This window comes from Elephas maximus, chromosome X (genome assembly GCF_024166365.1).
Source record: "Elephas maximus indicus isolate mEleMax1 chromosome X, mEleMax1 primary haplotype, whole genome shotgun sequence".
In the NCBI taxonomy this organism is placed as follows: Eukaryota; Metazoa; Chordata; class Mammalia; order Proboscidea; family Elephantidae; genus Elephas; species Elephas maximus.
Genome location: NC_064846.1, coordinates 32,728,820 through 32,749,983, shown reverse-complemented (window position 1 = coordinate 32,749,983; position 21,164 = coordinate 32,728,820). Strand labels below are relative to the sequence as shown.

Genomic DNA, 21,164 nt, shown 5'->3' with positions numbered 1-21,164 from the left:
TCACACCAGGTTTATAAAAATGGGGTCACCTACTTCATAGGGGGGAAAAAAAACCCAGGCCTTCTCTGATCACCAAAACATTCATTACTTGTGTATCATAACTGTGCAATTCAGATTATTCCATTTTTAAACACCAAATTAAGAAATGTATATTCTTTTGTTTTTGGAAGTACGCTCTTCTGTGATGGGCATGGAAGAACCCATATTGCCAAGGAGATTCCTTAAGAATGCGTTACACACCATAGGAAATATTACTGATTCTCATTGATGCTAGGTCACACAACTAACTGTTCACGTTTTAAAATCTCTGAAATCAGGACACATCTTAACACTTGATGGCAGCGATTTTAGGTGATATATAAAATAATCATGCTTCTTAAAATCAGTGACATCTTAAAATGAGGACATACCCAAAATGTCTCTTTGTCATCTTGTTTCTTTCAGATAGAGGTTAAAACTTTAGAATGATCATTTGAAAATAAACTTGCCTTAAACAGCCCTAAAAGGGGTTGAAAGCCTAAAGAATTCCTTTTAAATGAGCAGTTGGTTAATCCTCTAAATAAAATCTGCTAAGAAGATTAGCTATTTAAAACCTTTTTAGAATGTCAAGGTGCTAATTTAATAACTCTTGCTCAGAAGTTGAAAAGATCTCAGGTTGATATTTATTGGTCTACTAACATAAGCATAAATAGAGTAACAAAGGGAACGTACCTTTTTTGTGCTTGAAGTGAAAGTTTACAAATCCAGTCAGTCTCTAATTTATATACACCTTGCTGTGTACTCCTAGCTGCTCTCCCCCCAATGAGACAGCACACTCCTTCTCTCCACCCTGTATTCCCCATGTCCATTCAACCAGCTGCTGTCCCCCTCTGCCTTCTCATCTCCCCTCCAGACAGACCTGCCCACATAGTCTCATGTGTCTGCTTTAGCCAAGAAGCTCACTCCTCACCAGTATCATTTTCTGTCTCATAATCCAGTCCAATCTCCGTCTGAAGAGTTGGCTCTGGGAATGAGAACATATCTTTTTAACCTTAAATGACAGTTAGATAAGAATCAGGTAACATTTTAATTTTGTTTCCTAGAAATACCAAAAACAAGTTAATGAAATGAAGATGATGGAGATTGTATCTTTACTTTTTACTCACGTATCAGCTACTAAACTTTGAATTCCTTTTAATTGTTTAGGTGTAAATATCTGTTAGAAGAGAAGGGACCTGATTATATAAACAATATTCATTTAACCTATTCATTTGAGGAGTCTCTGGTAAGTCACATACTATAGGGTATATATTTCTCAAATATTATATAATTTATTTTATAATTATTTCTTCATGTAAAATTTACAATCTAGTATTTTAAATTAATATGCAGTGAGCTTTTAAGGGAAAAACTGGAAGAGTGCATGCTATTTTTAACCTGAAGCATATTTATGAAAGGGCGTTAGGATGAACTAATTTAAGTATCAATGTAGGCAAAAAGGAAACCCTGGTGGTGGTATACCGCTTAAAGCTTCGGCTGCTAATCAAAAGGTTGGCAGTTTGAATCCACCAGCTGCTCTTTGGAAACCATGTGGGGCAGTTCTACTCTGTCCTGTAGGGTTGCTGTGAGTCAAAATCCAGTCAATGGCAGTGAGTTTGGTTTTGGGTAGGCAAAAATAGGGGCCTGAACATTTATACGTACTGGATGACTAACTGGGTAATTTGTTTAAAGAATTATTAATATGGTTCATGTTGTATTTAAAATATTCTTTATACTGTAAAAAACAGTATTGTATGTGTCATTTGCAAAACTCTCATACAAAAAGGGCACTAGAAATGTGACCTTTCAGAACACAGGTTTTTAGTTAATAAGATGTGAAACTAATAAACTTAAAAGTGAAAAAGATATGAGCTTGAAGATCTAAAATACTTAGTCTCTTCTTGTGTGCTCTGGAGTCGATTCCAGCTCCTAGAGACCCTGTAGGACGGAGTAGAACTCTCCCCTAGGGTTTCCTAGGCTGTCATCTTCACTAGAGCAGATCACCAGATCTTTTCTTCTGCAGAGCTGCTGGTGGGTTCAGACCACAGACCTTTTGGTTAGGAGCTGGGTACTTAACCAGTGCACCACAAGGCTCCTTACTTAGTCCCTTAGCCTTTTGAAATTAGACTTTTGCATAATATGTTTTATGCTCATAGTTTTAATCTTTTTACAGACAGTATTTAAAATCTCAAAAATATATCTAAATTGATAGTATGAACTGGAGTGGCCAAGGCGTCAGTGCTATGTAGAAAGAGAGCTGGACTAGAAATGGGAGACCAGAATTGTTGTTATGGCTCTGCCGTTAACTGTATCAGCTTGATCATGTCATTTAATTTCCCTGGGCCTCAGCTCCTTGTCTGCAAAGTCAGGAGGATTGGATTAGATGGTCTTTTAATGTCCTTCTAGCTCTATCATGCTATATCTCTTGTGAATATTGATTTGGTGAATTGGAATAAAGCTGATTTACACATTTGCAATTAGTATAATATTTCAAATTGAAATAATTGCCTTTTACAAAAAAGAATTCTAACTCACAATTCATATTTCTATTTTAGGCAAGACCTGCTGAAAAAACGCCATCCCTATCTAAAAGAATTGGTAAATACCCTTATTAAAATAAATATACTTTTAATTTCACTACCAATTTATTCTAGTTGTTGCTTATGGAGTGGAAAGATAGACATATTCTTTCAAGGTCACCACGGTAATTTATATGGGATAGCTGGAAATTCTAGTTGGATATTTCTGTATTAAGAACATTAGTACAGCCATTGTACAGTTAGGTTTCCCAGGTTCTGAAGCAGCACCTGTAGGCTGCTCCATCACCATTTCTGTTAAAATCACAGAAGAAATGGTTAAAGTGTATTTTTGTCCCTTGAGCTCCTTAAGTAAGCCAGGATCATGAATCCGATGCTATACTAATGTGCCATCACCAGGACCAGCCCTAACCAACCGGCTTCTTTATGCCATATCATCTTTTGCCTTGCCCAGCATCTTCACAAAGCCATAAGGTTTGGTTTGTTTACCTCCTATTACCTCATAGAGAGGTAGAGTTTTTTTATCACAGAGATTATATACTCATCGTAGGTAGCTTTTTAAAAGTGGGCCGAGAAAGTTACTATGTTAAGCTAAGCTAAGAAGCTATTGTTATCCTCACTCTTCAGATGAACAGACAGAGTCAGAGAGAGGTTAAGTGACTTGCCCACAGTCACATTACAAATCAGTAGTGGAAGTAGCCTCATACAACAGATCTCATTCTCAACTTAGGCATTGTGTTTCAAAAATAGTAGAAAGTTTACATTAGAATGCCTGGTGATGAGCCCATTGTTAAGGGGGAAACCCCACATCAATTGACCTGAGATAATCTTTAAGCCTTGAGCTGTGACTATCCCAGGAATTCATCTTTGAGTTAAGCAACAGTCTAGCTCAACTAGTAAAGAATGTTTGCCTTGAGCAGTATGCTGTTTTAGAGAATTATCTATATGAGATCAAATTGACAACAGCGACTCTAAAGCACAGAGGAGAAGTTTAGGGGCAGAGAGTCTGAGTTAATGGTGGTAAAACAATGTGGATAGAGAGAGAATGGTGACACAATGGGAAGAACGTAACCAATGTCATTGAACTGTCCATATAGAAATTGTTGAAGGGGTGTATATTTTATTATGTGTATTTTCACCAAAAATAAAATTAAAATATATATTTCTGGTGATTCCCCACTCCTTATAGTATCATTTATTTAATATCTTAAAGATATTAAATATTACAAGGCAAGAGAGTACTATATGTATTCATAAATATGCTTGCACAGAGCTGCTCTGATATTATCTGATACAGGCTTTGTAATGGGAATAAACAGTACAGTTGAAGAAATCATTTAGATCAGCCTATAATGTGAAAGTTATTCCAAAACAAAGATTCTGTAATATTTTTTGGTATTTAATCATCCTTACAGTGCAAACTGTTCTTTGTATAACTAATGAGACTCTTGCTCTGGCTTAAGGTTTTTAAATGGAGACAGACTTGACATAGCATAAATTTCACCCTGTTAAAGTGCACGATTCAATGGTTTTTAGTATATTCACACGTTTGTACAATATCACTACTATTGAGTTGCAGATTATCATTACGCCAAAAGGAAATCCCATACCCATTAGCAGTGACTCCCCATCACCTTCCTCCACATAACAACTTGTGTAGAAATTGTTGAATTGGAATCGAAACTGCTATGTCAGTCTCCACCGAAAGCACAATAAAATATTATTAAAAAACAAAAATACCCAGACTGAGTCCAAACCCAACCAAACCCAAACCTATTGCCATTGAATTGATTCCGACTCATAGTGACCCCGTAGAACAGAGTAGAACTGCCCCATAGGGTTTCCAAGGCTGTAACCTTTACGGAAGCAGACTATCGCACCTTTTTCCTGCAGAGTCGCTAGTGGGTTTGAACTGCCGACCTTTTAGTTAGCAGCTGAACACTTAACCACTGCACCACCAGGGCTCCTTAGACTTGAGTCCAGTCCTGGTCTTTTTTCTCTCTGTTGGTTAATTGTACTACAGTTAACAAAGTTGCCGGGTAATCTGAGGCATTCTAAGCTCTTGCTTCATTTAATCACCAGGTTTGATTCCACCTCTTTATTATCATCCCTTCCCCACTGATTTTGCCCTAGATCAGGCCCTTATTTCTCATCTGAACTATTGTAGTAAGTAGTCTCCTAACTGGCCTTTTCTCTGCATTCTAGCCTCCCAATGGTTTTTCTCTCTCAAACACAAATCTTAAACACTTCTCTCCTTAAATATAGCTATTGTTACCTACTGTATAACATTCCTTATAATCAAAGCCCTTTATGTCTCCCTTTCTAGCCTCCTCTCTTTTAAAAAGTATTTATTGAATTGTTACATACTTACAGTAAAGTGCTTAAAGTGCAGTAATCTTAAGTATACAACTTTACGAATTTTAGCGTGTGTATCTATATATATATGTACACACACCTATGGAGCCATCACCCAGATCAAGACAGAGAACGTTTCCATCACCCCAGAAAGCTCCTTCAGGCTCCTTCCTTCCAAATTATATTCTGACTTCTATTATCATAGATCAATTTTGCCTATTATAGGGTCGCCATGAGTTGGAATCAACTCGACAGCAATGGGTTTGGTTTTGGTATTATCATAGATTAGCCTTGAACGTCTTATAAATGGAATCATGCAGTGATTATATGTGCTTGGCAGTGGTTCGTTCATTTTTATTGTGTAGTGTTTGAATATACCACAGTCTATCCATGCATTACCTGAGGGCGGACATTCTAATTGTTTCCAATATGGGCCCTATTATAAATAACGCTATGACGAATATTCTTGTGCATATCTTTGGTGGACATGTGCACTGATTTTTCATACCTAAGAGTGGAATTGATAAGTCAGAGGGTACCAGCCTCCTCTTTTAGCACTTCCCTATACATCCTGTGTTCCTACTTTGAGTTTCATAAAAGTGAGTTTGCACTTAACTATATTTTTGTGGAAGTATTTTTGTGCAAATAATGTGCAATTTCTGCATTTGTTTGCCAAGGGCACTCCCATTTTCATAAGCATGCTATGCTAATTTGTGGGGCGGGGCGGTTGACAAAGGAATGTAGAGGCTTCTGTTATTTGAGTAAACCCAGGTATTTTCTTGCTTTATCTAGTCCACCACCCCCGCCCCCAGCTACAGAAACTTAAGTCTGAGAGAAGGAAGCACACATCCAAGATCACAGACTGGGACTTCCTTTCTTTCTTGTGATTTTTTTCTGAATAATTGCTAGTGACTCAGTAGCAGCACTCACTTGAGGTTAGTTGTTAATGAGTACAGCTAGGATGAAAAAGTTCCGATTTTTCTGAAGCATCGAACAACCCTTTTCATACCTGTCTCGAAGGGTTCCATCACAATATTTAAAGCACCTTATCTCAAATAATTCAAAGTGCTACAAAATACATTGTGGTCCTTGTGTGCCTTCAAGTCCATTCCCAACTTACAGCGACCCTACAGGACAGAGTAGAACTGCTCCATTGGGTTTCCAGGGGTGTCAGTCTTTATGGGTGCAGACTGCCACATCTTTCTCCCGCTGAGCTGCTGCTGAGTTCAAACCACAGGCCTTTGTGTTAGCAGCCCAGTGCTTAACAATTGTGCCACCAGAGCTCCTTACAAAATACATACTAACTACATTTACAATTAAGTGTAAAATTTTGAAAATGATCCTTCAGTACCTGTATATTTCAAAAGATTCTTCCTAAAGCATTTTTGGTTTGCTGGGTTTTTTGTTTGTTTTTTGCTTGCTGCTTGAATTTTTCTTTTTAGCTATACTTTGCTATCGAGTTGTACTGATGAAAATAATTTATATACGTTTCCTTGTCAATTTTCATTTCAGATGATACCATCTTTCAAAACCCTATGGTACAAGAAGCTATACGAATGGGATTCAGTTTCAAGGACATTAAGAAAATAATGGAGGACAAAATTCAGGCCTCTGGGAGCAACTATAATTCACTTGAGGTTCTGGTTGCAGACCTAGTGAGTGCTCAGAAAGGCAGTGCCCAAGATGAATCAAGTCAGACTTCATTGCAGAAAGGTATGCATGACTGCTTTGAAACAGCGAGAAAAAAGTAGCAGTGCCTCATTAGGGATAGACTCTTAGGTGGCTTTGTGGCCCTTTTGTTTCCCTCCTATCTCCTCCTTAGGAGAAATATTTTTAAAAACTTTTCACCATGAAATATATCAGACATCCACAAAAGTGGAGAGAACAGTATAATGAACCCTCTTCTACCCATCACCCAGCTTCAGTAATTATCAGCACTCTTCCAATCTGGCACAGTGGTTAAGTGCTACAGCTGCTAACCAAAAGATCAGCAGTTCAAATCCACCAGGCACTGGGGCAATTCTGCCCTGTCCTACAGGGTCTGAATCGACTGTACGGGAATGGGTTTGGGTCTTTTTTGGTTTTTTCTTCTAGTCTTGCTTTATTTCTTCCCCCTTTTTTGCTTTAGTATTTTAAAGTAAACCCCAGATGTCACAGATACCATTTACCTGTAAATACTTACGTATATAATAGATAAGGACTTTTTTTTTACATTATTTTTTGTTTTTTTGTTTTAATACTATTATCAAACTTAACAAAATGAACAATCATTCCTTCACATCATCTGAAACCCAGTTGGTCTTAAATTTTCCCCAATTGTTTTAATAAAAATGTTTTTAGAGTTGATTTGCTCAAATACTGTTCCAAGTAAAACCCACAGATCTAAATCCATTCATTTGTAGAAGTGTGAATTTATGCTCTATATTTTAAACAAAGAACAACATAGCCTAACTGTTATCATTTGTGTAGAATCTATAAGTTTTGTAGTTGAAACTGTTTGGCTTTAGAATGTTCTAGAACTTTTTATATGATGTGAACATAAAGGGATCATATTACTAAATAGGGCTTAAATGAATGGCACCCTTATACTATAAATCATATACAGAAAGTGTATTAAATAATGGGAGAAGTATATGAACTCTTTTTACGAAAGAAAAAATGAATTCATCCTGTAAGAATAGTGGATACTATAGAGCTTGCCAACAACATCGAAGGTTAAAAAAAGGTTTCAAACTAGATACATTTTTATGTACTTTACCTATAATCAAAGCCCTGGTGGCTTAGTAGTTAAGAGCTCTGCTGCTAACCAAAAATGTCAGCAGGTGGAATCCACCAGCTGCTCCTTCAAAACCCTGTGGGGTAGTTCTGCTCTGTCGTATAGGTTCACTGTGAGTTGAAATCGACTCGATGGCAACAGGTTATCTGTGATCGCTGTCAGGAGGCACCCCTGGTGATATAGTGGTTAAAGCCCTCCGCTGCTAACCAAAGGTCGCTGATTAGAACCCACCAGCCTCCACAGGAGGAAGATGTGGCAGTCTGCTTCAATAAAGATTTACAGCATTGGAGACCCTATGGGAGAGTTCTACTCTGTCCTATAAGGGTTGCTGTAAGTCACAATTGACTCAACCTCAGTGAGTTCTTGTTTTGTTTTTTTACCTATGAGAATTGTTCTCTAAGCGCTTGACCCCCACAAAAAAGGTGAGCATTCTCCTAGTGCTAATCAACCTAATAGTTTTTTTTAATACATTACGGACCTTTTTGATCCTTCAGTTATTTCAAATACTTTTGAAACATTGAGATTAATTACATAAGTCATAAAATAGTATAAAATTGATGATTTTTAAAATTACATCAATCGATGTAAAAGACTCAGAGAACATACTACTCTTTCTCTAAAGATACATTTATTTAAAACGTACAAAAGCTCCACTTACCTTGGTGGTGGTAAAATAAACCATTCACTTGCTCATCTTTCTACTGTATCATCTTATCTACTTGCATCAAAATGGAAATACGAGCTATTGTGGCATTTTCCCTTGCACCTTAAACATAACTTCAAGCGTACTTAAGTTTGACAATAAGGTGTTAGTTTTTAGACTTGAAGGTGTTGTTTGCCACAAAAGGATTTAGTGGCTGCAGTAGGAAGAAAACAAGGGACAGAGTATTTTAGGGAGGTAACTTGTCCCTATCCAACAGGAGTGGATGGAAGCTGTCATTATCACTGAGATTGCAAGCCAGGATGGTGTGAGGAGGGCCTAATGGCAGCTCTCAGGGTCAGAGGTTAGAATTTATCAGGTAACCCCGCCTTAAAACCATAAACCAAACCCATTGCCATTGAGTCGATTCTGACTCTTAGCAACCCCATAGGACAGAGTAGAACTGCCCCGTAGGGTTTCCAAGGCTGTAAATCTTAATGGAAGCAGACTGCCACATCTTTCTCCCATGAAGCAGCTGATGGGTTCAAATCACTGACCTTTCGGTTAGCAGCCAAGCACTTTAACCACTGTGCCACCAGGGCTCCTGACCTCTGCCCAGTCTTACTAAATTAAGAGACAGATATTTGATACAGGCCACTTCTAATGCTAATGGCACAGGACAGGGCAGTGTTTTGTTCTGTTCTACATGGGGTCCCTAGGAGTCAGAACTGACTTGAAGGCAGCTTATAACACTTCTAATGTTAGGGCTGCTGCCTGTTTCCCTTCTCAAAGGCTGACAAGGAAATACTGGTACTAAGGATTTTTTAATGATATATTCAATAGTGGAAACCCTGGTGGCATAGTGGTTAAGTGCTACGGCTGCTAACCAAAAGGTCAGGAGTTCGAATCCACAAGGCGCTCCTTGGAAACTCTGGGGCAGTTCTACTCTGTCCTATAAGGTCGCTATGAGTCGGAATCGACTCGACAGCACTGGGTTTGGTTTTGGTTTATATACAATAGTAGCTAAGAGCTTGGCTCTTATCCACCAGCAGCTCCTTGGAAACTGTGGGATAGTTCTACTCTGTCCTATAGGGTCTTAATGAGTCGGAATCAACTCATAAAGGCAACAGGCTTGGTTTTGGTTATACAGAATAGAGGGTGAGCCTAAATGAAGTGAAGCAGGTAGAAATTGTTAGAAAAAGTATAACGTTATTGTTGCTTGCTGAAAAATCCTAGGTTTAGTGTTAGTTTTTTTTTATCCCAATGGCTATATGACAGAGAATGCTCTGGTAAACTGTCTTCTAAAAATAGTACCAAATCATTATCTTCTTTCTTTTTTTAAATTACATAGTGTAAAAGTAAGCCCTTTATTTGGTGTATGTGCTAAAGCATTTGTTTTAATCCTTATGTGTATATTACTGTATATAATATTTAAAAATCAAATATTGCAGATACATTTCTCATCAGCCTGTTTTTCCACATGGCTCTGCTCCGGTAGTAAAATGAACAATGTCAGTTTATTCTAGAAGTGATTTAAAATAATGTAGTAAAAATATTAGCCAATAATGTCAAAGCTTATCTAGCTATTGCCCTACTGTTCCTGTGTCAGGAACCTCCTGACCTAGAAGAGGGCCTTGTAGAAAGTAGAAGGGGAAAGGTGCCATAAGGAAGGACACAGAATCCAGTAGTTACCTTTAAGGCTAAACCAAAAACCAAACCGAACCCATTGCCGAAGAGTCTTTCCAAGGCTGTGAATCTTTATGGAAGCTGACTGCCACATCTTTTTCCTGCAGAGCAGTTGGTGAGTTTGTACTGTCGACCTTTCGGTTAACAGCTGAGCGCTTAACCACAGTGCCACCTTTAAGGCTAGAGTAATTGCCAGAAGTAAACTATTAATCTGGAAAAAATCTATGCCCGGTGCATCACCATCTCAAGTAAATGGCTATATACAAGGCCGAAGTAAGGTAGAGAAAGAAAAGTTGCTGATACCAGTGTTAGGTAGATGTGACATTCCATTCCATTGTGGTCTAGAAAACAGAATCGTAAACTGTGAAAACCAAAAGGAACCTCAATGATCATATAATACCTTTCATTACTTCAGTGAGAAAACTGAAGTACAAATGGGCTATTATCCAAGATAACTCAGATAGCTGGGGATAGAATTCAGGTTTCCTGACTTCTGGTCCAGTGCTCTTTTTTGACACATTAATTATTTGATTCGGGGAGGTGAGGGGAGGCATGGATACACACTTCATTCATAACACTATCCCTTTACCTAAGTTATTTTTTCTGGCCCGAATGCCTTTTCCTTGTCTATATACCTAGTCCCATTCTCCACTTCACCCCTAGTCTCCTAAATCTTATAAGCTTACCCTTCAAGGCTCAGATCAGATCACTTCTTTCAAGTTTTCCCCAGGGCCCACAGCATAGTTAGGAGCCCCCCTTCTCTGCTCCTGGTGCTATTCTAGCATGGTTTGGAAAATGTTTGCTTTTCTGTCCTTCCCATTAGACCAAACTTCTTGAGGGCAGGTGCCTTATATTCTTGTCTCTGATACATTTCAGCACCAGTGATTCTTTGTTTGAGCCTATAATTTTGATCGTGACCGGGAGGTTACTTTCTAAGAAGAAAGGGATTAAATAATCCTTTCCTCTTCCCCCTAGTCTGAAAAACCTTTCTGAAACACAAATATGATCATCTCTCTCCTAGTTTAAAACTCTTCACTGGCTCCCAGGGCTCTCAGGATCAAGGCCAAACTCCTTTATATGACTTGCGAAATCTTTCATGATCAGGCTGCTGCTGACCTTCTGTATCCTCATCTCATGCTATTTTCTCCTTACACTCTATGCCCTAGAAGCCTGCTTATGCTGTTTCCTCTGCCTGGAACACTGTTCTCTCACTGCCTCTCCTAGGTACCTCCTATTCATCCTTTAGGACCCAGTTTTGCTATAATTTTCTCCAGGAGCCCTTCCTCTTATGCATGTGTGCGTGTACACACATGTATACACTCACACCCTTCCTGTGTTCTTCTTAACACATAGTAATTAACCGTTGCCTCATACTGTATCACCATTTCCTGTTTACTTGTGTTCCCTTCTTGTCTGTTAACTACTAGAGGCCTGGGGTCTCAGTATTCATTCAATGTTATATCCTTAGTGCCTTAAGTATTGTTTCCCAGTCTAGTTTTCAGATTAGTGTTCCCTAGGATGTTAAAAGGAATGCCATGAAAAAAAAGGAGCTCCAGTGTTAAATAGGGAGATGCATTGCAAATTTCCAAGGGAGGACATATATTATACTGTACTTCATAGCAGTGGTTCCCAAATACCATTGTGTCTCACCAGTGCTCTGAACCAGTTTGAACTGGTTCAGTCATGACTGATGAAATGAAACTGGAAGAGACCTGAGTTTTAAAAATTTGGGCGAACCAGATCCATAACTGGAACAGGAAGAATTATGGATTGAAGCTCTGGAATGGTAGACTTGAAAGAGGTGTAGTGAGCCCTTTCAGGAGCCTGATTCTTGAGATTGGATTTTTGCCAAGACTGAGAAACACAACACACATTCAAAGCAGCACAGTTGGCCGCCATCCTTGAGTAGGGTAGCACTCTTTCCAACTCTGCAAAATCCAGTGGGCGAGAGATTTGGCTGCTATGTAATGCGTATGCTGCCCTTGTTTTCTAAGAGGCAGATAAAGTTTCTAGCAGGACTCTGACCTGTCATTTTTCCTGTTCTGGTTATGGTTCCGGTTCACCCAAATTTTAAAAATTCAGGTCTGTTCTGGTGTCGTTTCCTTGGCCACAGTTGAACCAGGAGGAACTGGTTCAAGCCCTGTGCCTAACCCCAGATATTTTAGATTCAGTGAATGGTGCCCAGGAATCTGCTGTTTAAAATTGCCCCAAGAGGTCTTAAAAGGCCTGTGAGCAGCCATCTGAGATACTCCATTGGTCCCATCCTGTCTGGAGCAAGGGAGAATGAAGAAAACCAAAGACATTGGTCTAAGGACTAATGGACCACAACTATCACAGCCTCCACCAGACTGAGTCCTGCACAAGTAGATGGTGCCCGGCTACCACCACTGACTGCTCTGACAGGGATCACAATAGAGGGCCCCGGACAGAGCTGGAAAAAAATGCATAACAAAATTCTAACTCAAAAAGAAAAACCAGACTTGCTGATGTGGCAGAGACTGGAGAAACCCCAAGAGTATGGCCCTCGAACACCCTTTTAGCTCAGTATTTGAAGTCACTCCTGAGGTTCACCCTTCAGGCAGGGATTAGACAGGACCATAAAACAAAACAAGACTAAATGGGCACACTAGCCCAGGAACAATGACAAGAAGGTAGGAAGGGACAGGAAAGCTGGTGATGGGGAACCCAAGGTTGAGAAAGGGGGAGTGTTGACACATGGTGTTGGCAACCAGTGTAACAAAACAATATGTATATATTGTTTAATGAGAAACTAATTTGCTCTGTAAACCTTCATCTAAAGCACAATAAAGAAATAAAATAAATGAAATCGGCCCAAGTGATTCTGGTGTGGGAGCAGATTTGGAAACCATTGGTATACAGTGGTTACAAAGATAATGGAGTTAAAATATGTAATGTGTTTAAAATAGTGCCTGACATTGCTGTTACATTGGTATATTGCCATTAACTGCTGCTGCTGTTGTCCATTATAGTTAAATTGCCCTGTGAAACACTTTTGTGGCAGATTTGTTAACTTTTCACAAAATCTAGCTTGGGAAAGGCGGTACTACTTACATGCTGATGACATAGAAATCTCTATCTCTAGCCCTGACTTCTGACGGCAAGGCTTGGCTGTCCCATTGCCTACTGAACTTTTTTTTTATCTGGATGCCCTGCAAACACCTGAAAAATATCCAAAATCAAATTCCATTCCAAACCTGACCCTTCTTTTATATTTTCTATTGGTATCACCATCCCCTCTGGCAGGCTAGAAATCTTGAAATCACCTCTAATGTGTTTTTCTTCCTCATGTCTTAACATCCAGTCAGTCACCAAATACTACTTGTCCCACTTCAGAAGTGTCCCTCAGACCCATCCCTCCATTTCCATTCTTATATGACCGCGCCCTTTCCATATGGTATTTCTTTGACCTAACTTTTGCCTCTCTGCCTGGCAAATTGCTGTTCATGCTTAAATGCCACTGTCCACTCCCCGCTCGCCCCCCCACTGCCAACCCCTGAAGCCTTCCCCTAGTAGAACAGAAGAACGTGTTCTCTCATCTGGTCTCAGAGCACTTTGTACACAACTTTATGATAGTACTTATCAGTTTGTACTTTGTACTTACCTCTGTAGCCTCATCTTTGATGATCTTCTCTCCCACTGGTGTGAGTGCTGCTTAAGAGCAGACACCATGTGTGAGTCCTCCTGATATTTCCTAGCGTAGCTTAGTGCCTGGCACATAGTAGGGCTTCAGTAAATGTTTGATTGAATTTAAACAGCTAAGAAAGTCTACAATTCACACCTTTCTTTTCTCTTTCTACAGAGATTAGTACTGAAGAGCAGCTAAGACTCCTGCAAGAGGAGAAGCTTTGCAAAATCTGTATGGATAGAAATATTGCTGTAGTTTTTGTTCCTTGTGGACATCTGGTCACTTGTAAACAATGTGCTGAAGCAGTTGACAAATGTCCCATGTGCTACACGGTCATTACTTTCAAGCAAAAAATTTTTATGTCTTAAATCTGACTGCACAGTAGGCGGGTGAGGGTCCTATTGCTCTGTCTGAACGTGCGATGTGGACTGACTGTAAGTAATCAGTACTGAATTCCATTAACATTTGCTACCCAAGTAGAAAACGTAAACTGCAGTGTTTTAGTTGGCAAGCTAGAATTTACATTTCTGGAGTTTTCAGGAAATTATCTATATTCTTTACCTTTTTTTTTTTTTAACTGCTATTTTTTTTTTTTCATTCAGTTGAAAGCCTAGGTTGAGAAGTGTCATGTATGATCACAGCGTGTATTTGTAGTGGACCAACTTAGGTTGTAAGTGTAAGGGAACTAATTAGCTGAAGTTTTCATTCTTTTCAGATAGGCTTAGCAAAGGGAGCACTCTGTGTAAACTGTAAACGTGGAGGTTAGATTTAATCTCCCCAATCACATAATTTGTTCTGTGTGAAAAAGGAATGAACCGTTCCACACTGGCAGAAAGATCATTTTTTTTATTTTTGTCTTTATGTTTTAGGGGGTTGTGTTCATTTTGTTTTAAAATTAGACGTGTATTTGTGTGAATGACTTAAAAAGGTGATTTTGTCATTTTTAAAAAGATATTTTAATGATAGAATACCATCTAGCCTACATATACCAACATGAAAAGATGTCAACGATACATTACATGTAGAATGCAAGTGGCAAATCACTATATTTAGTATGAGCCAAATTAAGGTGTGTGTGTTTTGTATGTGTATAGAACACAAGGTTTGGAAAGATATGCACCAAACTGGTAAATGTCCTTTCCCTTGAGGGGGTTGGGAGGAGGGTCCCAGAAGTTTACAGGGGCCTTTCACTTTCTCCTTTTTTCATTTTGTTCTGTTTGAATTTTTTATAAGTATGTATTAATTTTGTAATCAGAATTTTTAGAAAGTATTTTACTGATTTAAAGGCTTAGGCATGTTCAAACACCTGCAGAACTACTTATCGCTCAGCTTTAATTTTTCTAATCCGAAAAGGCAGGGCAGTTAACCTTTGTGGTGCCAATGTGAATTTTACATGTCGTTATGATTTTCCTGCTTTGTGGATAAGAAATATTTCTGAGTGGTAGTTTTCTGACAGGTAGACCATGTCTTCTTCTCTTGTTTCAAAATAAGTATTTCTGATTTTGTAAAATGAAATATAAAATATGTCTCAGATCTTCCAATTAATTAGTAAGGATTCATCCTTAATCCTTGCTAGTTTAAGCCTGCCTAAGTCACTTTACTAAAAGATCTTTGTTAACCCAGTATTTTAAACATCTGTCAGCTTATGTAGGTAACAAGTAGACGCATTTTGTACACTGCTCGTAGTTATAGTGACGGCTTTCCATGTTGAGATTCTCATATCGTCTTGTATTTTAGTTTCGTGTGAATTTACCGTTAAGATGATTGTTTAAAGTGTATATAGGACAAAATGTTGTCTTTCCTCTACCTAAATTTTTTTGTTTGTTTTCTTGACTAGTAATAGTAATAGATAATTCTGAAATAAATATTCTCTCAAGATCCTTAAAACCTCTTGGGAATTATAAAATATTGACAAGAAGAGAAAACACTTGAGTAAGAGTTCATATGAAAGTTTAAAAATGCTTCCTAGACCACCCAGGGTTTATATTACAAGATTGTCACAATGACCTATTTGTTGCAGAGGTGAAGTGAGGCATTTTACTGCACAGAAAAGTTTAAGAGGGAAACTTAAAAATTCTATTTTCATTGTATTTTCTAAGAGAAAGAGTATCCTCATGTTCTCCTAACCTGTTGATTCCTACTTCCATGGGATATTCATTTAAAGCGTTGCAAATTTAAATGAGAATGTTTTTGTAATTAAATAATGACTGCCCTGTTTTTATTTTACGGTGCAAATCCTGAGTTCTTTACCTTTGCACTGTCTTCCACCCAGGTTTAGTTATATATTCATTTAGTTAAACTTGCCCTGTACAGTCTAAGCTTTAAGTTTAAATTGAAAGCTTTCTACAAGGGGAGAAGAGTGTTGACGTTTATGAAATGTGTCTTTCAAGACACTTCAGCTCTAAGTCAAGTAGTTAGTTCAGTCTAGTTGCTAGGCAAGGAGCAAGTTGTTTGAGCGTAAGGCTTTTGCTGTTCTGAGAGCCTCAGTTCGTTAAAACGCTTCTTCTAAAAACTTTGTATGTTTAGAGTTAAAAAAGCAAGACCTTTTTTTCGCCCATGAGTTGTGAAATTTAATGCATGCAGCTGATGTGGCTAACAAGTTTATTTTAAGCATTGTTTGGAAAACACTGTTGCTTCAGGTTCTTAAAATCACCCAGCGCTCTTCTAGCTTCTAATCAAATGTTTGAGCTTGCCAGTCTGTCTGTGTTTGTACTATTAGGAAGCACTGGAACCTTCCCATCTAATTGTATAAAACTGATCATTTGCAAGGTCAAAAATATAACCAGATCTAACTCTCTCCACCTAAAAAAATTAGTTCTTGGTATCTACATATAGACATTCCTTTTCTATATAAAGCTCACTCTAGGATTTCAAAGTCACTATCTATTCTACTATATCTTAGTCTAGTGAAGATTCCCTTTGTTTTGTAATGAATAGTTATCTTTATTTGTAATAATTTAGTAGTGCTTAATTTTTGAGAAATGGGTTTAGTGTTTATAGAGTACGTTCCAGTTTATTTAATGGCTTTGTATTGCCCTTCCTGCTTGATTTGTGTTTTCCCCCTCTTTGGTCAGGGCTAAGTGGGGTAGGGTAGGTGTGTGTAATGTGATTTGGCCCTGTATATTATGATCTTTTCTTGTTATATGATTTAAACTTGGATAGTTGTTTTTTCCTCTTTTCCTTTTGTATTTTGAACTCTGAATGGAGACTACCGCCACAGCATTAGTTGCATGTATTGTACCCTTTAGACCCGAATCCCTGTTTTATATCCTCATTATCCAGGTGTTGAATCGGGCAAAGGAGTGGAAGGGGTGGGAGAAGTAGACTAGGTTGTGTAATTTCAATAAGGGAAATAAGAAAATGGGAAGGAATATTTGACTGATGTAGTTCTTTTTAAAAAAGAATCTGCTTTATAAAAGAGAAGAGGTAGCCGCATCTCCATCTGTGAAATGGAGAGAATACTACCTATCTGACAAGGTTATAAGAGTTCAAGAAGACCGTGCATGTAAAGCACCTACACGTTAGAAATACCATGCCCTTCCTAGCACTCTGACCCTCCATGGGTTTGCCTTCACCTGGAAACTTAGGCTGAAACGTAGAAGAAATTCTTACATAATTACTTGAGTTAAAAGTTGGAAGAAATTCTTAGATAATTCTTTCACTGACTCTTAGTCAATCTTTTTTTCGTGTTTTTCGTAATACATAAATTACAGTATATAGGCAAAGTCCCTGAAAATATTTAAATCTCCTTTTTAAAAACTTGAACAAATTATTCTTATCAAATTACTTGAGTTTTTCTTATTAAAACAGTTGATTTATTCCCACCTTAATAATCAGCTTCGGTTTGACTCTCTTGTATTTAGTGCAATGTGAATTTCACTCGCAGCGTATTAGAATCATAGAGTTGTCAGGGCTAGAAGTGACCTTAAGGAGTATCTAATTCATCCCCCTCATTGCACATGTGGGTCAGGCGACTAAGGCTAAAAGCTGATAGCTAGGTTGCAGCAGGACCAGGACTAGGACATAGTTTGAAGGTGAAGCTTCACCAAACTACCTCTCCTGGGAGGTCTCAAATGTTTCTTTTTCTAATTCTTTCCATTTTTTTTCCCATTATACCACAACTTTCACTACATATGAAATGACACTTTCTAACTATTACAATAGGACAATCTTAAATACATATATCATATCTTGCAGTTGTACAATACTACATTAATGTTTGAGCGGTGAGAGTCTGTTTTGAAGTCTCAAGTTGTAAGATATGCATATAGATTTTTTGGCATTTACTACATTCTTATGTATCGTTATTGAAAAATTTTAAATTACTGTATAAGAATATTTTATCTCTACTTAGTAACAAATTTGCATTTTCGATTTGATGTAATAAAGGTTTTAATGTAGTTTCTGTTAGAAGATTTTGCCCTTTTTTTCCATTACTGGTACACTGTATCGAACCTGGCAGAATGACTGATTCTTATGTCGTCACGTTAGCGTTGTGAATAATCCTGTGAAATGTGTTGACATAGAGCACCGTATTTGTGAATATAATTTTATGGCTTTTTTTTCTTTTCACTTAGTAGGAACCTTTCCATCAGTATGGAAAACTAAGAAAATTGCTTTCCACTATATAATCTGGCAGTCACCGTAGACTAAAGCTTATTTTTCTCTGAATAAAACTTACTCAATAAAGTACTATTCTTTAAAATGGTATGACTTTGTATTTGTTTTACTTCCTCCAAAAAAACAAAATAGTCCGCTAGAAATACTAAAATGTAACCACTCCTAAATATATCTTGTGTCATGGGGCCAGGCATAATGTACACGTCAGGTCAGGTCATGTTTAAAAAAAAAAAAAAAAAAGACATTAGTTTCCACATTAATTTATGGGATCCGTATGTGCATGAGAAGTCAATTTTAGACATGTATAAAAATATGAACAATAGTAACACCTCCCCTCCTCACAAACATTGGCCTGGTTGTCCCAAGCGATGGTACAGTCACTACAAGAAAGTATGAGTGAGGGAGTAGCAAAGAACCTAAAAAGCCACTACCCCTTTGAGGCAGACAGCAAGGAAGAATGTTTGTGAATCTGTAGAGGCAGCTGTCCATAGAGTCACAGGAGCTGCAAGCTTGCAAGCTAGTCTGGTGGGATAAAGAGTGTGGAGATAAAGGATCATTCAGCAGAAGGAAATTTAGAAGTAGGCATTTTTTTTCTTTATTGTGCTTTAAGTGAAAGTTTGCAATTCAACTCAGTTTCCCATACAATAACTTACACACATTGTTATGTGACCCTAGTTGCTCTCCCTATAATGTGACAGCACACTCCTCCTCTCCGCCCTGTATTTCCTTTGTCCATTCAACCAGCTCCTGTCCCCCCCCACCTTCTCATCTCGTCTCCAGACAGGAGCTGCCCACTAGAAGTAGGCATTTCAGGTGGTTATTCCCCCTACCCCTTCCTACCCACAATACCCATTGCCCTCGAGTCAGTTCTGACTTACAGTGACCCTATAAGGCAGTGGAAACCCTGGTGGCATAGTGGTTAAGAGCTATGGCTGATAACCAAATGTTGGCACTTCAAATCCACCAGGGGCTCTTTGTCCTACTCTGTCCTATAGGGTCACTATGGGTTGGAATTGACTCGATGGCAACATGATAAAGCAGAGTAGAACTGCCCCATAGGGTTTCCAAGTCTGTAATCTTTACAGAGGAGCCTTTGACTGATGGCAACGGGTTTGGTTTTTGGTTTAATCTTTACTGAAGCAGACTGCCATATCTTTCTCCCGCGGAGCAGCTGGTGAGTTTGATCGCCGACCTTTCATTTAGCAGCCAAGTTCTCAACCACTGTGCCACCAAGACTCCTTCCTACCCACACTGGAAGTTCCTAAGAGTTGTATTTCAGGCCTAGTCTATGGTAAATCCTTGACAATGTTATTAACGCTGTTATCTGAGAGGTAACATAAAAACCTTGTCTTAAATGTAGTCCGGATTTCTTACAGGTCAACTATCAATATTGACAAAGGGTGTGAATTTTCAAAGCTTTCTTTTATGGAAATCTTCAAACTTACACAAGAGTAGCAAGGAAAGTATAATAAACCCCATGGTACTCATCACTCAGCTTCAACAATTATCAATATTTTGCTAAACCTTGTTTCATCTAGGACTTTTTTTTTCTTGCTAGCATATTCTAAAGCAAATCATAGATATTGTCATTTGCCTGTTAATACCTCATGTATCTCCAACAGATCAGAAACTTACGTAAATGTGAATTTGTAACTCACAACTACATTGCTGAATTTTAGTGGCCATCTCTAAACAAGAATTAAAGTCAACCGTAATCTACCTTTTCCTTATTTGAAGATTAAGAAAAATCCCCCAAAACTGATACTGTCATTTTACAAACATTTAAACCACATTCTCACTATTTGATTTTGGTAGTTTATCAGTTGTATCTATTTAAAGTTGGGTATTTTTTTTATCTATTAAAAGTTAACTGCATGCTGCATACATACCCAGTGGTTCTCAAAAGTATGTCCTGGGACCAGCAGCATCAGCATCACCTGGGAACTTCTTAGAAATGGGAATTCTGAGGCCCCACCTCAGACCTACTGAATCAGAAACTATTTTTTGTTTGCAATTTTTTAAATTGTACTTTAGATGAAGTTTTACAGAACAAACTAGCTTCTCATTAAACAGTTGGTGCATATATTGTTTTATGACATTGGTTAACAACCCCACGACATCTCAACACTCTCCCTTCTTGATCTTGGGTTTCCTATTACGAACTTTCCTGTCACCTCCTGCCTTCTAGTCCTTGCCCCTGGGCTGGTGTGCCCCTTTAGTCTTGTTTTATGGTCCTGTCTAATCTTTGGCTAAAGGTTGAACCTCAGGAGTGCCTTCGTTACTGAGCTGAAAGAGTGTCTGGGGGCCATACTCTCAGGGTTTCTCCAGTCTCTGTCAGACCAGAAAGTCTGGTCTTTTTTTGTGAGTTAGAATTTTGTTCTACATTTTTCTCCAGCTCTGTCTGGGACCCTCTATTGTGATCCCTGTCAGAGCAATCAGTGGTAGTAGCTGGGCACCATCTAGTTGTGCTGGGCTCAGTCTGATGGAGGCTATGGTAGTTGTGGTCTGTTAGTCCTTTGGACTAATCTTTTCCTTGTGTCTTTAGTTTTCTTCGTTCTCCCTTGCTCCTGAAAGGGTGAGACCAGTGGAGTATCCTAGATGGCCACTCATAGGCTTTTAAGACCCCAGATGCTACTCACCAAAGTAGAATGTAGAACATGTTCCTTATAAACTGCGTTACACCAATTGAGATAGTTGTTCCACCAGACCGTGGTCCCCACAGCCCTCAACCCAATAATTTGGTCCCTCAAAGGGAATTTGGATGTGTCTATGGAGCCTTGGACAAGTTGTGCTGGCTTCCCCAGTATTGTGAATCAGAAACTTTAACAAGCCTTCTAGGTAACTCTGATACAGGCTAAAGTTTGAAAACACTGGAATATGGTATTA

At 38.4% G+C, this 21,164-nt stretch overlaps 1 protein-coding gene across 3 annotated transcripts in view; it reads left to right on the top strand.

Annotated features, from left to right (window-relative positions):
• The window catches only part of XIAP (X-linked inhibitor of apoptosis), a 57,859-nt gene extending 39,499 nt beyond the window's left edge, over positions 1-18,360 (top strand). For 2 of the 3 annotated variants that reach the window (XM_049871867.1, XM_049871868.1), the window contains 4 exons: positions 1,186-1,264; positions 2,574-2,616; positions 6,423-6,623; positions 13,833-18,360. In XM_049871867.1, coding sequence (XP_049727824.1) covers positions 1,186-1,264; positions 2,574-2,616; positions 6,423-6,623; positions 13,833-14,026 — 517 coding nt within the window. In that variant the 3' untranslated portion in view covers positions 14,027-18,360. Of the gene's footprint in view, positions 1-1,185; positions 1,265-2,573; positions 2,617-6,422; positions 7,127-13,832 lie in introns of those variants that run through there. The other variant, XM_049871869.1, reaches the window with a different exon arrangement.
• The last annotated feature ends 2,804 nt before the right edge of the window (positions 18,361-21,164 follow it).